The sequence below is a fragment of the Gopherus flavomarginatus genome, chromosome 3 (assembly GCF_025201925.1).
Source record: "Gopherus flavomarginatus isolate rGopFla2 chromosome 3, rGopFla2.mat.asm, whole genome shotgun sequence".
Classification (NCBI taxonomy): domain Eukaryota; kingdom Metazoa; phylum Chordata; order Testudines; family Testudinidae; genus Gopherus; species Gopherus flavomarginatus.
Window position 1 is genome coordinate 88,730,768 of NC_066619.1, and position 20,131 is coordinate 88,750,898.

The window sequence follows — 20,131 nt, forward strand, 5'->3', positions numbered from 1 at the left end:
TTTTCATATGAGAGCATGGGTAGGGATGGAGCACCATGAGATGAATACCCAGCCCCCATGAAGAAAATGGGAAGTTTTGCCATAGACTTCAGTGGAGCCAGGATTTTACCCTTAGTGATTAAGAATACCACATAAGGAATGACATGGTTTTAGGTTCCGTAAAGGTTCAGGCTAGAGAATTGCAACCAACTCAGAATCTCTCATTATGAGAGAAGGTAGACAAGTGCCACAGTTCCCTCTTCCCCCACTCTGTTCTCTTTCTACTCTATTCCCTCTTCCTCCCACTGTCTGCTTCCGCCGTCTACCAATTCCTTCTTGTTGGCCAAAGGTGGCTCAACACCTCCCTTGAAGTCCAGAGAAATACCTGTCCATACCTCAGAGGACACTAACGTTCTCTGTGAAGAGAAGATTGCATCCCACACATCAGGAATCCCAAAACTCCTGTCAGAAAACCAGGCTTTTTTCAGGGGCTGGTGAAGTTATACTGAAATCATGAATGTGATAAATTTATTTATAAAATATTGTGAAAATGATTCAACATTTCTTTTTTTATTCTTTCCCCAGTTGATAGATCTGAGCATATAATTCAGTAATAGACACCAAGATGAAATTAGGCTGGTACGGCGTACCAGTAAGAAGTACGCAGTCGTTTAAGATCACTGCCCCTTTTACTCCCCCTACCCCTTGGTGGCCCTGCCAGACAGTGGGAGGGTGGGTGGAAGGGAAAAGGGCCAGCTGTCCCAGGGCCCAGCAATTTAAAAGGTCCCAGGGCTCCTGGCCACCACCACTGCAGCAGCAGCTGGAGCCCTGGGCCCTTTTAAATCGCCACCGGAGCCCCAGGTGGCACTGGCCAGGCAGCACAGATGGGCTGGCTGAGGTAGGCTGACCCCAGCCCTGCCCCTTCTGCCTGAGGCCCCATCCCTTTTGGAGGCCCAGAGCTGGCCTCCGTACCAGTAAGTCGTTTGTGCTATTTTCACCCCGATAGACACCTATTGCGGGTGATGTCTAAAATACAAGTCAACATTTCATGATTTGCCCAGCCAACTCACTTTTTGCAAGAGGACCCAAATACCATCCTGCTTTCAGAAACTGCTATTGCACCACTTATTGGAAATATATGTAGAACTGAAAGAGAATCTTGGTCACTTATGAGTTAAAATTATTATTTCCTAGTGTTTGTTTTAATTATAAATCAAGTCAAAATGTTTAATAAACAATAATCATACATTAAAATTGTATATGTAGAATTTTAGATAATATGTTAACTTACAAATGAGTCACCCTAATGTGCAAATACTGGAAATTGATGGTGATTTGAACGTAACGCTGTAGAACTATGCTGATTTATGCTACTGTTAGATCTGAACAAAAAATGTTAAGCTTCAGTACAAAGCAGATCCAAATTGACACAAAGGATTTTGAGCTGTTCTATTTTATTTCCAAGCACAGCACAGAAAAATACCGGTTTGCCATTATTAACTGATAATAGGGGAAAAACCAAAATTAAAATTAAATTGATAAGAAATAAGGTGGCAGCAGTAGACCATACCATTAAGATGCATAAGTATATATTAAAAGTGATGGTTTATAGTTCAAAAGTCTGGTAATTTAAGTATGAGATCAATGTTGACACACAGCCAAGGGCAGTGAGATGGCAGTTTAAGCAGTTTAACCTACGGCTAGTGTGTTGCTGGGCAAATATGGACTGAGGTTAGTTAAAGGTCACTCCAAAACTGTAAGGAGGGGGTCAGCTAGGCCTACTCAGTCCAAAAGCATGTGCAGGTCACCACAGATTTAGCAGTTATGATTGGTCTACAAGTATGGACCAATCAGCGAGGGTCTGAAGGTGATTGGAGGATAGGTATGCTGATGATAGGATTGAAAAATAAGGCAATCAGGCAGAGAGCAGGTAAGCAAAAGTCGGTTGGTTGGTTGGGAGCAGGAGAAGATCAGAGAAACCTACAAGAGTAAAGAAGAGCAAGGAAGATGACCCGAAGGGAGAAGAAGCAACTCAATATAACTATCTCCAACCTCCTTTGAGTCAAATTCTGCCCCAATTGACACTTTGATTTTAACTGGGTTATACATTTTAAATCAGGGTATAATCTGGTGGTCTGTAACTGTGACATCATCTCTCTACCTCCTCTCATCTTCTACTGCATATCTGCTAGTCTTCTCACCACCTTTAGAGCACCCTGTTAACATCACTGCCTCTGCTGAAGTCCTCAGGCATATCTTTATCTCTTGTCTTGACAATTGCAGCTTCCTCCTCTGTGGCCTTCCCAAGACCCAGCTCCTACAACTGCATGTATAAATAAAAAATAAATAAAGTGCAGCATTCTATTTTCTGATTCCTTCTCACACTAAAACATGCAACTGTCTTGTTCCCATGTTCAAATAATTCCATTGGCTACTCATTCATTTCAGGAGACCTCTCAAAACTGCCCAATTCTGAAATTCTCAGAAGTGGTCTCTCTCTATTCCCCTCCCAAGTCTCCCTGCTTAACAAGGACTGGCCACCTCTCCACAACCTCACCAAAGCAGCTGTAAGAGACCATTAATTTTGCCATATAGTTCACATAAGACATGCTGAAGAACATACAGTTGCATTTGCTGGTATTCCCTAGTGTGCTATAGAAAAGAAGTGCCTTACCAAGAAAAATAGCTTATTGAAGAAACATCTGCATTAGATTAACTTGAAATATTTCACACCTGGGATAAAAATAAAAGTAGGATGCTTGTCAAGTATTTTTAAAATTTTAATCCTCAGATTTACTCCTGTCGTCAGCCTGTAGGATAACTTGAGTTACAGCTTCTGGATTCTAAAATTCCTGTCTTGAATTCATTGGCTTTTCTAGTATTCCACAGTATTATTTTTCCACAAAGAATAGATCCATTGAAATGTGACTAAGGTTTACTAAAATATACTCTTTCTCCCTAACATGAGCATGAACTGAAATCCCTTTTCATTCATATTGCTCATGAAGTGATTAAGAAAGTGATCCTGATAATAATAGTGTCTTGTTCTGTCCCCAGTTTGCAATCTCCTTCCCTTCAAGCAAGTAGCCATATTGTAATTCCATTCTTCTCATGTGCCACTGCCACCACCCCCTCCTTCTGCTAAAGCATATCACTGCACATTTTTTGTTCTCTACTTTTTCTCTCTTCCCCCAGATAGCATGCTTCAGGCTTCTCTGGTTGTAAAAGACTTTTCCCCCTTATGCTTTTCTTTGGAAACCATCATCATTCCCTGTCTTCTCTTGTGGCATAAACTCAGAAGTAAAGGTGGGGAAAATACAAGTCTATTTCCTTCTACCTGGGATAAATTTACAAACAGATGATCTGGAGAACCAAGAGTAACATTGCTTTGGAGCAACAGTGGGTAGTATGTTCTGGGTCTTGAGAATGCAGATATGATTTACCATGCCTTTTGGCAATATCTAAATATCCTCCATGGGTTACTAAATAGAAGTTAATCTGAACAGAAACCCAGTAAAGTCAACAGGTTCCCTCTACCCACCCCAGTTCAAATGCCACACTTCCCATTTAATAGACATGCTTACTAAGCATTTTGAATGGGTAATTGGTAACTGAAGGTCCAAAGTATTTATTATTTTCATTGGTATTCATTTACTTCCTGCTTGATGGCGTAGACTCCTCTGTTAACAGGCATTTGATATGGGATTAGTCTGTGGGAGATCTGAACCCTACATGTGAAAGTCAATCTGAAGTTGTTCTTTTTTCCTTCAGACTGCAGGTCATTTAGATGGCAGATGTTTGCTCAGATGGAAAAAGTAGAATCTGAACTTTTTAATTTTTATCCATATTGCAGTCTAGGGGGAATACAAGTATCAAAGTGATCTTCAGAAATAAGTAGCTTATTTATATCCCTTTGAGAAAGTTCACTCAAGAACCCTCAGAAGTGTCAGACAACATTTTAAAATGTAACAATCTGTATATCTTCTATTATTCTTGTCAACTAGAAATTAAAAGCAGCTTTGGCAGTTCTAGAGGACTTATTCTTACTAGCCAGCCTAGATAAGAGCCTTGAGGACAGAGAAATAAAAAGGACTACAGTAATGTTGGAAGGACATTGAACAAACTATAATTAAAGTTCTTCCACTAAAAAAAAAAAAATTTGGATTAAAAAAAACCCTAAGACCTGAAGCCTTTTAAAATCATGCTAGGTTCTGACTGATTCTATAACCTGACTGGAATACGTGGACCAAATTAATGCACAGATTTCAAGTTTCCACTTTCTGAATCTTTCTACACATATTTATGTCAACTGGGAAAGCTCTCGCTAACTATGACACCAGCCATCTTTAATCTTTGGGTAAAGAATTTCAAATCTATCAGCTTAGAGTCATATTACTAAGAATGAAACCATATGTCACCTAATGACTCAGAGGAGATATTGGCATATGGAGTCTTTCACATCTTAGCTGCCAGTTTGAATCTGGCCCATGTCACTAATGACCAAAAATTGCTATCATTTGAAAACTATTTGGTAGTTGATGAGTTGACCATCTCAAGCCAATTCATAGAATTAGGATGTCTATCACAAAACCATTACCACAGATGGCTCCAACTGACACATTTGGTGGTGGTCTCAGTGACAGGCCAAGGACTAAACAACCTTGGAGAGTGAGCTAGCTTCTCCTTTGTAGGAACTGCAAACAAGGGATGAGATATTGACAAGTCAAAGCCAGAAGTTTGCACTAGTACTGTACATCCTGTAGCTGTAATATGGGTGACATCTAGAGCTGGGCAAAATTTTTCAGCCAAGATTTTTTAGTTATTGTATTTAATTAGGCAAAAAATGCACATTTGGCAACACTAAAGTGTTTTGAAAATGCGTAGCAGTTTTCCAAAATTGTTTATTTTGGGAGAAAAAAAGCTAAAATTCTGAAAAACCTTGAAATGTTTTGTTTTGATATTTAGAACCACACAGTTTCATTGTTTGGTTCAAGGTGACTTTATTTTGAAAATTCCTTTAGGCTTTTTTTAAAACCTCAAAATGTTTAAAAAAATTTCTCAAAATCTAAAGACAACATTTCATTTCAGGTTAAATAAAGTTGTTTGACCCAAAATGAATTTAAAAATTTTGATCAAAAATGGAAAAAAATTGTTTTTGTCTAACTGGCAATGAATTTTCTGACATTTGAAAATTGCCAGTGCCAACTGGAAAAAAAATCCATAATTTGCTGAGTTCTAGTGGCAGTGCTAGACACTTAAGCTGTAAAGTCTTGAACTTTTCACAAGCACAAATATTCACTTTATTCCCCTTTCTTTACAAATAAAGAAGGGAACAATATTACCAGTAGAATAGATTAAAATGCTATAACAGCAAACATAGAATCTGAAGTTATCTTATTGTATAATGGGTAAAGAAAATGGTAAGTGGGTAAGAAGTAGTTAACATCTTTTGAAACAGCATTCCTGAAGTAGGAAAGAACTGAGGGAGTAATGTTAATGTCAATTGCTTTGGTAGAACACCAAAGTTCTGAGAAAGAAATTCTATAGCCTCTTTGGGGAAAAGTTACTGGAAGACCTATCCCAGATGAACAGGGAAAATTCTAGAATATGACCACTCAGTTCTCTTTGCAGAGAAAACTTTACATATACATATATACTTATGGTATTTTTGCTAGTTAGATTTAAAACTCACACTGATTTAAAACTCTTAAAACTGTCTTATACTGGAAAAATCTGAAGACAGAGGGATGTGCATATGCGTATGTACTGGCTATTGTAGAACTGGGAAAAGTGGAGACCAGGTAGATGAAGAAATTAATTTACACTGGGCCTGATCTTGTTTCTAATTAAGTCAATAGGAGCATTGCCATAGAGATGGTCAAGAATGGGTGTATACTGCAGAAGAAACTAGAAGACTACTTTGATAACAGGACTATGCTTCCTGAATAGACTTCTTGTGTTTCATAAGGTTTGTTTTGTGCTGGCAGCTTTTTTCTGATCACAGCCTGTGAATCAAACATACATACCAGAAAGCAACACTAGTTAGTCCATTTTGTAGCTATTATAAAAATCAGTAGTTATAGAAAATTATATATTGTACAAAACAAGTATTAACCTGACAGTGTCCTTTTAGAAAAACAAACAAACTATAAATAGTCTAGTTATTATCACAATGCAGGCCATCCGAATCCTTCTTGTGCTGTCAAATGTCACTTGTAGCATAAACAAGGCTCTGCCATCTGTCTATTCTGGACCACTCTTTGCATGTCCTCTATGTGGTTATGTCCCATAAGTTTTCCATCTCTGAGTAGTGTTTGATGGAGAGATTCTTTCAATTGGCCCCTGTTGTGGTTTCCTCCAGCTGCCCAATGGCACAGCTGCCAGGACAAACTCTGGGGCTTCACTCTTAACACGTCCCAGATACTTCAACTTCATCTCTAAAGCTATCCAGTTAAAAAGGTGGAACTGTGATGAATCTTGGTATGTATCATATTCATTCCATTTAATACCTGGCATGTTTAAGGCATTTGCTTTTGAATAATTTAAATAACCAAATGAGTTTATATTCATTACGTCAATACATTGCTATATGCTTATTTCCTCTTTGCTACATACGCTATTTACTATTTGCCTTTCACTTGTGTTAACCACCGAAGTGAAACTCGCCAGTTATATTTAGAACTTTTCTAATCGGTTGGCATCCCTCTCCTTCTTCCATGCACCAACAGACACAGAGGTTTCTGTCTGAGTTGCAAACACTACAAGAGACAGTTTAAAGTTTATATATCTTCATTTAAAACATTTTTAAAGAAAATAAAAAACATATTTTTAGGCTTGTATTAAAAACACAAGCTAAAGTTTGAGCCGAAACTGGCAATAATCTTTAAGAAGAACTACAATACAGGCAGTAAAAGCAGCAAAGAGTCCTGTGGCACCTTATAGACCAGGGGTCCCTAATGCGATGCCCGCCGGCACCATGGCGCCCACAGGGGCATCTTAATGCCACTGCATCCTGGCCCCCGGGAGAGCACCCGCCAAAATGCCTCTGAATTTCAGCGGCATTTGGGCAGGGACACCTCTCGCTGACGCCGCTTGTCGATGGCAAGCGACGTCATCGAGAGGCGTCCCCGCAGAAATGCCACTGAAATTTGGCAGCATTTTGGCGGGTGTTCCACCACCGCAGTGGTCCTTTAGCTGGCACCCGCCAGCCAAAAAGTTTGGGGACCACTGTTATAGACTAACAGACGTATAAGGTGCTACAGGACTCTTTGCTGCTTTTACAGATCCAGACTAACACGGCTACACCTCTGATACTTAATACAGGCAGTAGACACAGTAGTTAATAAACAGAGCAATAGTACTGAATAATGATAAACACATCTATATTTAAATGTAATAGTGTCATCTGGACACTTGACCCTGTACACAATTAAAAACACAGCAAGAGTAAATATCCTAAGTGCAGTTAGAATACCAAACAGTTTTTAAAAAAGTCAGGGGAAATGGCATCATTCTGGGATAGGTAATTGAGCAGCATGATGGGTCTGGCTCAGCAAGAGAGCTTTCAAGTAATTGATTTTGGTGTGAAAGGCAGGGATTTTTGAATTTGAAGTGGTTATGGCAAAAGAAAGACTATACTGCAGCTGGTACTTGGACTGAAGGATTAGCAATAGAAAGCATGATGTGTGCCTGGAAGAAGGCTTATCTCCCCTCTGCTGTACTTGAAAAAAGTAAAATATTTCAAGGTAATTAGGTAAATGGCTGATAAAATGCACATATCCATCACTGAACAGAAATAACAGCCTGCCATCCCTCCTTTACAGATGGGTTTGGTTAAATAGTCAAACTGGCTGGGTGTTAATGTCCAATCAGACTTGAACACAAGTGTTCCATCCTGTAAGGTGGATTCCTACATCAAGGCATGGAAGTGTATCTTACTTGTTTTGAACCTCTGATCAGCAGTGACATTTTTTCCCCATTGATACTGATAAGTTAACTGGTTAATCCTTTTTCAGACTTCATATCAATGAGATCCAGTTACCATGTAGACATTAAAGCAGTGGTTCCCAAACTTGTTCTGCCGCCTGTGAGGGGAAAGCCCCTGGCAGACCAGGCCAGTTTCTGTACCTGCTGCATCCGCGGGTTGAGCCAATCGCGGCTCCCAGTGGCCGCAGTTCCAGGCCACTGGGAGCTGCTGGAAGCCACGGCCAGTATGTCTGTCGGGCTGCACCACTTCCAGCAGCACCCAATTCCAATGAGCCCCAACTCTTATGTTTTTTTCATAGACTCTTGAGACATATGCTCTATTATTACATTTCTGTATACTGGGTATCATCTTTATTGCCCTATGCTGCACCCTGTTCAAGGTAATAAATAGCTTTTTAGTGGCATGGTGATTGGTACAGCATACAATATTCCAGTTGAGAGACAAAAGAGATTCTGATCTCTTTACACCCATAAGGGATTTTAAAGGTTTACACAGGTTAAATAAAAACATAATTTGGCCTACGAAGTCTTATTAACATCTAGAATAATAGTATGACCTAAACAGTTGGTTCTCTACTCTGTACTAATGTAACCAGGTAAATTACAATGACTCTAGTAATGTTTTTGTTGCTTTTATAATTTTACTGTTTAATCACATTTCCAGGGGAAGTTTTCCTTGCTAAAAATAAGTCTGCCTTAAACATTATTTGCTATCAATACAAACTGCTTGATATACTCCACTGATGTTGTGATGGAACAAGCTGAGTATACGTACACTATAGATCAAATTATCTACCTGAGATGGCGGGCATATTAAGATCACTTGAACTTCATTTGCATGATCATTCTGCTAAACATACTAGCTGTGCTGCTGACTGCAGCATTTTGAAAGACACTTGAAATTGCTGTTTAAAAATAAAACACACATTGCATCATTGAGTATGCAGGAAATGAAATGTGTTACCTCTTATCAATTTCAAATTAGGTTCAGCACATAACTGTCTGAAGCGAGCACACCTAGCAATAGTTTACATTTGTCTCCCCAGTAAGCTTTTTAATCAAAAGTAATCTGGCGTTAAGCATATTGAAAAGCCTTTCATTAGCCAGGGATGGGTTTGATTTATTCATATGCTGTGCAACATATGTTGCTTATACTGTGGTCTACAGCAAATAAGTGTTTCAGTTTCTGATTGATGTTTTGGCATGCTGCCTGTTTTCAATTTTTCATTGTGCAAGACAGGTATGAGAGTCTCTGTGATTTCTGGCTTTCAGTGTTGCATGGGCCTCTTAACATTATAGAAGACATACCCTTTGGAGGTGGGGAACACATTAGGTAGCACAGATGATTCTCATAAGATCTATCAATTGCAGGTTACGTTAACATCCATTGTAAGGCTACTCTATGCTGCAAGAGTGGTATAAAATAGTTTTTGTCAATAAGAATCAGGCCAAAAGGTTCTTAGTTGAATAAGATGATTCACAAGTGTGGACATGCATGCACACAAGTTTATGTAACATTAGAGTTCTGAAATAATTACATATGCCTTACATTTTATGCAAGTCAGCCAGTCCAACACACACCACAACACATGCATATCCCACTAGGGTGACCAGATGTCCCAATTTTATAGAGACGGTCCTGTTTTTTGGGTTTTTTTCTAATATAGGCTCCTATTACCCCACACCCTGTCCCAATTTTTCACATTTGCTGTCTGGTCACCCTATATCCCACACATCTAGACAGAAGGAGAATGGTCAGGAAAGGTAGTACAGCAGGACTGGGCTCTGTTATGCACTTCTGGGGGGCATCTCATTTTGGGCCAGATTTCTAAAAGTATTTTGGAAATCCCTGTAGATGCCTATCAGCATCTTTAAGTGCTAAAATCCCCTTCAGTCGGAGTTAGGCAGTTAGGTGCCTATCTGCATCTTTAGGTACCTAAATGCCTTTACAAATTTGGTCCTCAAGTTCTGTCCCTCAGTTTCCCCATCTGTAAAATGGAGAAAATAATGGCTTTTCTCTCATCTGTCTTACCTGGTTTGTAAGCTCTTTGGGAAATTTAATACGTGTATATATATAAATAAAAACCAGGTTCCATTTAAATGGGGTTCTCTAGATCAGTGGTTTTCAAACTTTTTTCCTGGGGACTCAGTTGAAGAAAATTGTTGATGCTCATAATCCAATGAAGCTGGGGACAAGGGGCTTTGGAGGCGCTCGGGGCTGGAGCAGAGGGCTGTGGTATAGAGGTGAGGGCTGCAGGGTGCAGCCAGGAATGAGAGGTTCAGGGTGAGGGGAGGCACTGGGCTGGGGCAGTGGGTTGTGATACAGGAGGAGGGCAGGGCTGTGGGCTGGCAGTGCAGATTCTGGGGTGGGGCCAGGGATGAGGGGCTTGGGGTGCAGGAAGGGGTTCCAGGTTTGGAGGGGGGGCCTCAGACTTACGTAGCAGCTCCCAGTCAGCAGTGCAGAGGCAGGCTTCCTGCCTGTCCTAGCACCGTAGACTGCACTGCTCCCTGGAAGTGGCCAGCAGCAGGTTTGGCCCCTAGACAGAGGTACGCAAGTGATTCTGCATGACTCTCGCCCACAGGCACCACCCTCTCCAGTTCCCATTGGCCAGAGCCAGTGCTCGGGGTGGGGGCAGTGCACTGAGCCCCATGCCCTGCCCCCAGGAGCTCAGGGTGGGGGCAGTGGACGGAGCCCTGTGCCCCTCGCCCAGGAGCGTGATGTCTGAAACGGTAGACACTAGCTTGCCTTAGCTGGGCAGCACCACTGACGGGACTTTTAACATCTCAGTCGGCGGTGCTGACCAGCGGCAGGTGACCCAGCACCTTGCATGCCACAACCTAGTAGTGGATCATGACCCACAGTTTGAAAAATACTGCTCTAGGTGTACCATAATAATACTAATTATAACAGCTTCATAGTTTTATGCTTATCAAGTCACCAAACAAACAAGTATAAACATGCATTCTTGATTAGAAAACTCATCAAGATACAGTTTAACTTACAATGAAAAGTGGATATTTGAAATACCTTCTGTGGGTATGTTGAGTGCCTTTCACAAGTCAAAAACTGAAAGGTAGATGCTTTGATGCATTGTCAAACTCTCATGCATTGTATAAACTCATTATGTGCAGAGTACAATCAAGCAGAGCAAGAGCATAATGTGACTTGTTCCTTACCTTGCCAAAATGGGTAGCGTGAGCTCAACTACATGACAGGTGCACAGATGAAGTCTTTACAGATGTGTGGACAGTTCCTGAGCAGCTTTAGGCATCTGGAGGTTAGGGTCATCACTGAACAAACAATGATACTACTTTGTATCTAGAAAGCACCTTAAGGCATTAGCTAAATACTCCTAATATTGAGGTTGGGAAGTAAACTTAGATGTCCCAATTTCACAGAGGAGGAAATGGGAAGAGAAGTGATGTGACTTGCCAAAGCTACACAGCCTATCAGTTGCAGAGTCAGGATTAGAATTTAAGAATATCCAATTCTGTACTTACTACCTATTTCTATGGGCCAAGCTGTCTGTAGAATAGTTAAAGTACTAGTAATAATTCACATCAGCTGCTAAAATGCCTCTAAAGGTATAAACTGAAATCTAGGATGTGGACTCAGGAGGAAGAAGGGGAGGCAGTTGACCCACAGGAATACAGGAGCAAGGCCATTTTTAAGAGTGCTGAAGAATACACTTGAGATGAGTATACAGCATCCACAATATTTTGCATCTATGTTAAAATATTAGACATGACAAATGCCCAGAAGACACATTAGCCCTGGCATCCTTAACAAGTGTCCTTGTGATTTCAAGGGAAGGAATAGAAGCTGAGTTTCTTCTCTGCCTCCTCCATTTCCCAGCTCACACTCCCTTCCTGCATTGCCCCTTCTTTCTCCTGCCCACCTACTGATCTACCTTGCTTCTTTGACGCCATACTCAAGAGGGTGCTTGCCGTTCTGGGTTATAGAAAATAGAGAGTTCCTACTTGTGAAAAAGTGGGTCAGATTGCTGTGTTGGGGAAAGCCTTCCCGTTCTGTCCTTCCTGATAACAGAGCTTCCCTTCTGCCCAGCCCAAAACCCCAGAGACCTCCCCAAGCCCCAGGGGACTGGCCTGATGTGCAGCTCTTGCATGTGTGGGCATGTTCAAGTTCTGCTTTGAACTGAAGGTGGAACTGAATTGGAGGAGAGTATGATCTAACAGACAAGATTCACTTGGAACCTTTATTCCTTCCCTTCACTGAAAGTAATGATCAACTGAATTACAAATAAAAGACAGACAGACAATCACTTGTCTTTGAGACGCAGGCTTATCTGTGTCAATAACTTGATACTTGTATGAACAAAAAGGTATTATAGTGATAAAAAAAGATTACAATTAATTTTACACATTAATTTGGCAATATTAAAACATTGTAGCATTAAACTACATATCAAGATTTAGTGAATTCACAGCTTTGGCACATAGAACATCTTTATATTCTATTCTACATACAAACTTTAAAGTGCATCTATACATTTATCCAATTAAATCAGATGGAAACCTAATCTTAACAAACAGCACCATCTAGTGGAGTCCTTTTCTAGCTAGTATACTGCAATGACGTCAAGGAGTGATTATTTAGGAACAAACCTGTTATAGCCGATACTTAAAAGATATTTTATTGTCCTGTTAATATTTAGTAGCCTTAACAAAATTAAGTACAAATGATCTTCTGGGACACATGTGCAACATAATGTCTTGAATATGGATTGCACAACTAGTTGAGAATTTTAGTACTTAGCTCAGTTGGGTCTAGGCCTGGATAGCTCAGGAGATTAAGATACAAAATCTATACACCATAGTTTTGAATCACAAATAAAAATATTCCAGGTTATTCAGTGGCATAAGTGAAATGGATCCAGTTCCTAGTTGACTGGGTTTCACATCATAAATCCACAACAAGTGGCACTAACTGTCTAACATTGACTGTATGCTTAGCAGTAGTTCAGTCGCCAGAGATGTCCCCTTCAGATTATGGTTGAATGAAATTGGTGGGTCAGGAAGGGGAAAGCCTGAAGTGCTGCTGCTTATGCTAGATCAGCTGCCCAGATACAGACTGAGGGCTTCGTTTTACAACCCTGTCAATCCAACAGCTTTCCCCAGTGCCAAAATTACTTGTAAGAATTTTAGTACTAAGAACTATGGAGCTGTTTTTCTTGAGATCAATGAGTACTTGAGGGAAGAGCCATACAATCATGGAGTTTAAGGCAAGCAGATCATCTAGCCTGACCTCCTGTATAGCACAGGCCACCAGAATCACCCAGAATCCACACACTAAACCCAACAACCAAGTTAGGTCGAAGTATTACAGCCCTCAGGAGACTGCACTACAATGTGCCACAGGCAGAGAATAGGACGGACCAAGGTGCACCAATACCTGAGGTTTCTGCACTGGCAGGGAAATGATTAAGTGAGAAATACCCAAATAATCCTGGCAAGTGACCTGCACCCACATACTGCAAAGGCCAATTCCTTACCGACCCCACATAATGGCAATGAGCTAGACCCTGTGCAAATGAACAAGAACCAGCCAGCCAAGTACTTTAGAGAAAGAATGCTCAGTGCCATCTCAAAGCCCTGGCCCTCCCCATCCAATGTTCTATCTCTGACTTATGAAGCATCAGGGATGGCCATGGCCAATGATAAAAAACCTAAGCAGAATGTGTTACCGTTCCTGACCCCTGTAAGTGGTCAGCTGAAATCCTGAAGCGTGAGCTTTTAGGAACATAAAATATAAACTTGAAGTGAGCTCCAGGGCTATTGAGCCTGCCCCCCTACCTTTACAAGCAACCCCACCATATAATTCCATTCATAAATGCATCCAGCTCTCTCAAAACTAAGTTGCTTGCCCTCACAAATCCTATTGGGAGGCTGATTCCAGAACTTCCCTCCCTCCCCTGATGGTTGGCAACCTTCTAATTCCAGCATGAATTTATTCATGGCTAGTTTTTACCCATTTGTTCTTGTGCCAACAGTGTGCTTTATCTTAAATAGCTCTGCACATTCCTTTGTATTTACAAACAGCAATATCACATCACCTCTCAGCCCTCCTTTTGTTAGGCTGAACAAAGCAAGCTCTTCTAGTCTGCTCTCATAAGATAGGCCAACCATTCCCCTGATCATCTTAGCAGCTCTTCTCTACACCTGTTCTAGTTTGAATTCATCTTTTTTCTTGACCAGAATTGTACACAGTATTCCAAATGAAATCTTACCAATGCCTTGTAAATTAGCATTAATACCAGCAGCAATCATAACATCAGAAAAAAAATTGGCATCTGTAATGTTTCTTATTCTTTGCACTGTTCTTTCAGAGAAATTTCAGTCTATTGCCATTTAATTTAAGATATTCAATTTTCTATAGAGAAGATCAATAGACAAGGCAGGTATTCATCCTGCTCCAAGAATCTGTAGGGATGAATGGAAATGCCATGAAATGGCTCAGAGCCCTCCTCCTTCCCTTCTATCTAACCCAAAGAGTGTTATAGACCCGCAGTCCTCTCCTCCACATTATTTAGCAGCTTTCTGTGCAATTTAGAAAGCTAGGAGTCAACAGGAGCTGAAATGACAGCAATACAGTGATGACACCCAGCTCTACAGCTCTTTAATGTCAGAGTTAAAAGGCATAATCTCCCAGCTTTCACAGTGCTTAGCCAAAAAATCAATATCTGGATTAAGAACTAGCTAAAGCTGAACATGGAGAAGATTAAGTTGACAGGCAGTAGTAGTGAGAAGCTAAATTGGTGGGAATGATGATCAACCACCACCTCCAGGGTCTCTAAACTGGTGACATTTCAGGACCAGGGATGGAAGTGCTCCTCTGGCTGAGTGCTGAACCTGTGGCCACACCAGCAGGAGAAGAGAAGGCTGATGCCTCAGACCTGCTATGTGGGAAAATGGCATTCAGAAATGTATGATGTGATGTTTCTTTACAAGCCACAATCAGCCATGCACTGGGCACAGACAGCCATTTGATCTGCAAGGTGATGGCATCAGAGGTGGTAAGAAACAATAGTTGTACCAAGAAGTGGCAAGAAGCAGTAGCAGGATGGGGATGATGAACAGTAGCAGCAACAAGGGTGGTTGAGCAGCAGCAGCGCCACAGAAAATGACGACAAGTGGCAACACTAAAGAATGGGACACAGCAGCAGGAAATGGTGGTGAAGGAGAACTTGCATGTTGCCAATAGCACCAGAGTGAGCATTTACTCAGTGCTGGTCTGATGATCTCATGAAAGGGATTTGGACTGTTGAGCACCATGACATGGATTTCTGAGAGAATATGCAACTGCTAACCAGTCGCAGATGGAAAGCATGTCCAATCCTTTGTTATTGAATTAGACCAAATTCCTGTCCTAAACAGACATCCAGTGGCTATTATATTGCCTTTGAAACAAAAGTATCTCCTTTTATCATTTTAAAATTTGCCAACTTTCAATTTGTTCAGATTTCCCCTTTTTCTTACTTTATGGGAAAGGGTGTATGGGAGTGTGAGTTTTCCCTCTCTAAAACAAGGTTTGACTAATGTATTTTCATTAAAGCTTGCTCTGCAAAGACAATATCACTTTGGGGGAAGGAGCTAATTTCTGCTTTGTCTCCTTTTCACAGAGTTTACTCACCACTGGGGAACCACCTTGTGGCTGCATCTGGAGATTAGTTCTGCCCTGTCAGGTGCCTTCCTTTGCTCACCAGTGCCACAGCCCCTCTTGCTCTCCAGGAGTCTCAGGGGCACCTCTTCATGGCTTCACCCTCCAGCCAGGTCACTATTCCAGGGTCATAACAGAGTCTCACTGGACCAGCTGTTCAGGTGCCATCCCAGGCAGTCCTCCAACTCAAGCCTGTGCCACTTTCTCAGTGGCTGGTAGTCAGAAAACCCAGGCTGGCCAGTTACTCCAGGTTCCAACCCAGAGATCCTGCAATCATCAGCCAAGGCCTGCACCATCTCAACGCTTGCTGCCATTTCCTTGTTCTTCTTCCAGCTCCAACCTCTACAGCATTCTTGCTTCCCCACCCCTCTGAGTAAACCCCTTCCATCAGGATCAGGGGACTTCTGCTTCACCAGACCCAAAAAGTGACTATACCCCTCCACACTTTTTCTCTCACTTCTTGCCATATAGAAGCCACTGCCTACTCCTGCCCATGTGGGCTACATTTTCAATTACTGCTTGTCAGTCAAGCCTAAATTTCCCCCCAGGTGCAGCCTACTAGATAAAGCAGCCCCTTCTGAGTCACCTTAACCCCTTTAGGGGTAATGTAGAGTGAATACCTCATCACAGTCAGACATAATCATCAAAATCATCACAGCCACTCTAATTTCAGAATCTTTACTGGTCATGATATATAAGACAGAGATAACACAGCTTGAGTTTCAGATCCCTGTTAGAATTTGCAAAACTGGAAGTTAGAAAAAATTACTGAAATTTAGCACACAGGGATTTCACTAAAAGAACAAATATGGTGCCCTATAATGTCAGTGGTACAGAGTCAAGTATTGGAAATACTGTAGTGATAGGAGCTAGAAAAATAGAAAAGATAATTATTTATGTAATCTAACTACAGTATACATGAGACAACATAGTTCTCTGATTCCAAAAAGCTATGTCTAAAAATACTAACCTCTTTGCATTGTTCACAGAGCTTTTTCTTATGACCATCGTAGGTCATGTTGATAGATTAGATTAGTCATTGACAACAATTGTATGCAGTGTTATTGTAGCTGTGTTGGTCCCAGGATATTAGAGAGACAAGGTGGGTGAGGTAATATCTTTTATTGGACCAACTTATGTTGCTGAGAGAGACAAGTTGGTCCACTCAAAAGCTTGTCTCTCTCAGCAACAGAAGTTGGTCCAATAAAAGATATTACCTCACCCACCTTGTCTCTGTAATTGAGAACAACTGGCATTCAAGTTTTCTTCCTATGTACAGCCAATTCCAGGACTGTTTTGTGCCCTTGAATTGTAGATGCCACAAAATATAAAGATTCTTGGCTCTTGCACAGCTAAATAATTATCACTTATTCTGGCAACAAATATACAAAGAGTAAAAATCACATGTCCTAATCACATTTGTACATATTAATTTCCTCAGTATACAACTCAGCTTCAATTTAACCTTGAAAGTCACAGCTGCAAGAGGCAATTATATAAGTAGGATATAAAACTGAACAAGTCAGAACACAGTAAGAACGCTGGAAAAGTTTCACATACTCAGAAAAAGTAATAAGCAAAACTAATTTATTAAGCTACCTGACATACAGAGTTGTATTTTACTGTAGCTATATTGTGCAAGCTAAAATATTACTTTGCAATGAAATGAGTTTAAATGTCCTGGAGCCAGTGTCCTGTGCTACCACACAAGAGCTCTGTGTTTGATTCCAGGTTCTGGTTATTATTATTTATAACTGTAGTGCACAGGATCCCAAACCAAGATTGGGAGCTCCATTGTGCTATGAAACATAGCGAGAGACAGTTTCTCACTTTCTGGACTAGTATGAGTTGAGAGCACTGTATGAACATAGATTATACTAGCATCTCAACACTGTTACCGAGGGGTCTAACAATATAATGAGTAAGCCAACTGTGAGTGAGAGAGAGAAAAAAAGTGGATGGGGGGTGGTTACATTTAGATCAGGTCTCTCTGACTCCAGTAAATATTGAAAGGATTCTGTCTGGAAATCAGAGGAGGTTGGCGCTCAGCCCCACTCCTTTTTCCATGGCTTCCTAACAAGCATCTCAGTGAAGTGTGTTTATTTAAAATCAGCAAATTGAACTGAGATTGTTGTACAAGCACCCCTATAGGCCTGTAATAACAGTAAGCACAAACCATCACCAGAGCATGGCAGCCAGAAACAGAGAGTGGACCTAATCTGCCTTCAGCTACACTGGTATAAATCCAGAGTAACCCCCTTGAAAAATAGTGGAATTCCTCCAAATTTCTACCAGTGTAACTGACAGCAGATTTGGCCCAACTTGTTCAGTGGCCGCCAGGGTCTAAAATAAACATGCCGTGATGCACAGATGTGCACTGAAGTTTGAAAAACATGCTCTGTATTTTTGAAAGCATGCACCATGAATATTAAACAGCCCCCTGCCATTGCTGCCAACAGCACTATGTTCTCTGTTACATGCAGCATTCTTCAGAATTCTAATGACAAGTTAAATTCTAACATAGAACAGCCAGGTAAAGGTTCAGGGAGCAGTGACAAGCTATGGTATCTAATGGGTAAAAGACTCTTCCATCAATTTATATATACCTTTCTTTTTTTGGTTTGGGAAGTTAAAATAATTTTTTCCAACAGACCACATCTTTTATCTAAATTGATCAATTTTTATCAGCATTAGAGGTTTTGGAGAAGGATTCTGAATGCCAAACTGTGCAGTTCCCTCAGGTCTATTTTTCCTTTTGGGGAAAGGCTGCTTGCTGTCCCACTACCCTCTTAAAAGAATGGGTCAGCCAAATGGTCAGGAAGACAATATATGCATGGCATTGCATGAAAAGTATAGGATCTACAGCTCCCCTGGTGGCCACAGTTTTCTAGTGACCTCACAAATGTGTTGTGAATGTCTTCACAGTTGGATTTCGAGGCAGGAAGGGATAAAATGATGTTTTAGAGTAAATGTTTAGATAGCAGGTTAGTGGTAAGAGAGTACTGTGGTGATGTGACAAAGGACTGTTTGAATGATTAAAAAGTGTGTACAATTCCCTACAGCCCTACCACTCATCCACTAATTAATCTAATTTTTTACTTAGGTCTTCCTGAAATATATCATATCTAATACTTTATAATAGACTAAGAGATATGGGAGGACTCCATTTCTCAAGAATTCACCACAGATTCCAATTTATCATTTTGCAACAATGATAAAATTTAACTATAGTTTGTGATTGTTTATCTGCTTGAAAGAGCTCATTTTTTAATAGCAATCATCTTAGATCGGGGTCAGCAAACTACGGCCAGTGGGCTGCATCTGACCTGGCAGTCATTTTAATCCAGTCCTCGTGCTCCCGCCGGGGAGTGGGGTCTGAGGCTTGCCACACTCCGATGCTCCATGCGGCTCCCGGAAGCAGTGGCATGTCCCCCTCCCAGCTCCTACACGTAGGGGCAGCCAGAGGCCTCTACTCCGCACGCTGCCCCAAGCACTGCCCCTGCAGCTGTCTGTGGATGGGACAGTGTGCAGCAGAGGGGCCTGGCTGCGCCTCTGCACAGGAGCCGGAGAGGGGACATTCTGCTGCTTCCGGGAGCCATTTGAGGTAAGCGCCGCATGAAGCCTGCACCCCTGAGCCACCCCCCTGGCACCTCAACCCCCTGCCCCAGCCCCGATCCCCCTTCCACCCTCCAAACCCCTCAGTCTCAGCCTGGAGCACCCTTCTGCACCCCAAACCCCTCATCCCAGCCCCACCCCAGAGCCTGCACACCCAGCCAGAACCCTCACCACAACCCCTGCCCCAGCCCACAGCCCCTTCCTGCACCCTGAAGTAATTTCTGGCCCTACCCCACAGCCCTCACCTCCTCCTACATTCCAACCCCAATTTTGAGAGTATTCATGGCCTGCCATACAATTTCCAGATGTAGTCTTCGGGCCAAAAAGCTTGCCCACCTCTATCTTAGATGGTAGCAAATTAAAACTAATACTATATAGTCTGTTTTTGGTTAGAGATGTTGGCTTATATCACTGTGGCGTGTGCTCCTGAAGGCATATGCCATGGACCATCATTTCAATGAGTCTCAATGTAAATTTAAACCCTTGTTAAATATCCATTTCTAAATGTCACTTTTCAGTGAATATTTGCTTGAATAAGTAACCATAAAATGTATTTTATTTCTGTCGCACTGAAGAATAACTTAGGAATGCTTGCCTGAAAGGTAAATGCCACTACACTGAGAGATCAAAAGTAGACTCTGGAACAGCAAACATTTTAACACTCTAAGGATGCCAGGATTTAGGATCTCCCAACTGCACAAGACCATACAGGTAGACAACAATGGAGTATTCAGCACAATTTATTCCTTATCAGTTCAAATTCTTCTCTAGCTTGAAGAAAGCCAGTGTACCTTTGCAAAGCTGCAATTGTCCGAGTGATGGACTGACACTCCAACAGTTGGAGGTAGACTCAGATTTTGAACACTTGAGGGT

The 20,131-nt window shown here is 41.4% G+C and overlaps 1 protein-coding gene across 1 annotated transcript in view; it reads left to right on the top strand.

The window, feature by feature from the left end:
• Nucleotides 1–6,351: 6,351 nt before the first annotated feature.
• Nucleotides 6,352–20,131, top strand: part of PRXL2C (peroxiredoxin like 2C) — a 38,910-nt gene continuing 25,130 nt past the window's right edge. The window contains exon 1 of the mRNA XM_050945951.1: nucleotides 6,352–6,459. Coding sequence (XP_050801908.1) covers nucleotides 6,450–6,459 — 10 coding nt within the window. The 5' untranslated portion in view covers nucleotides 6,352–6,449. The remainder of the gene's footprint in view (nucleotides 6,460–20,131) is intronic.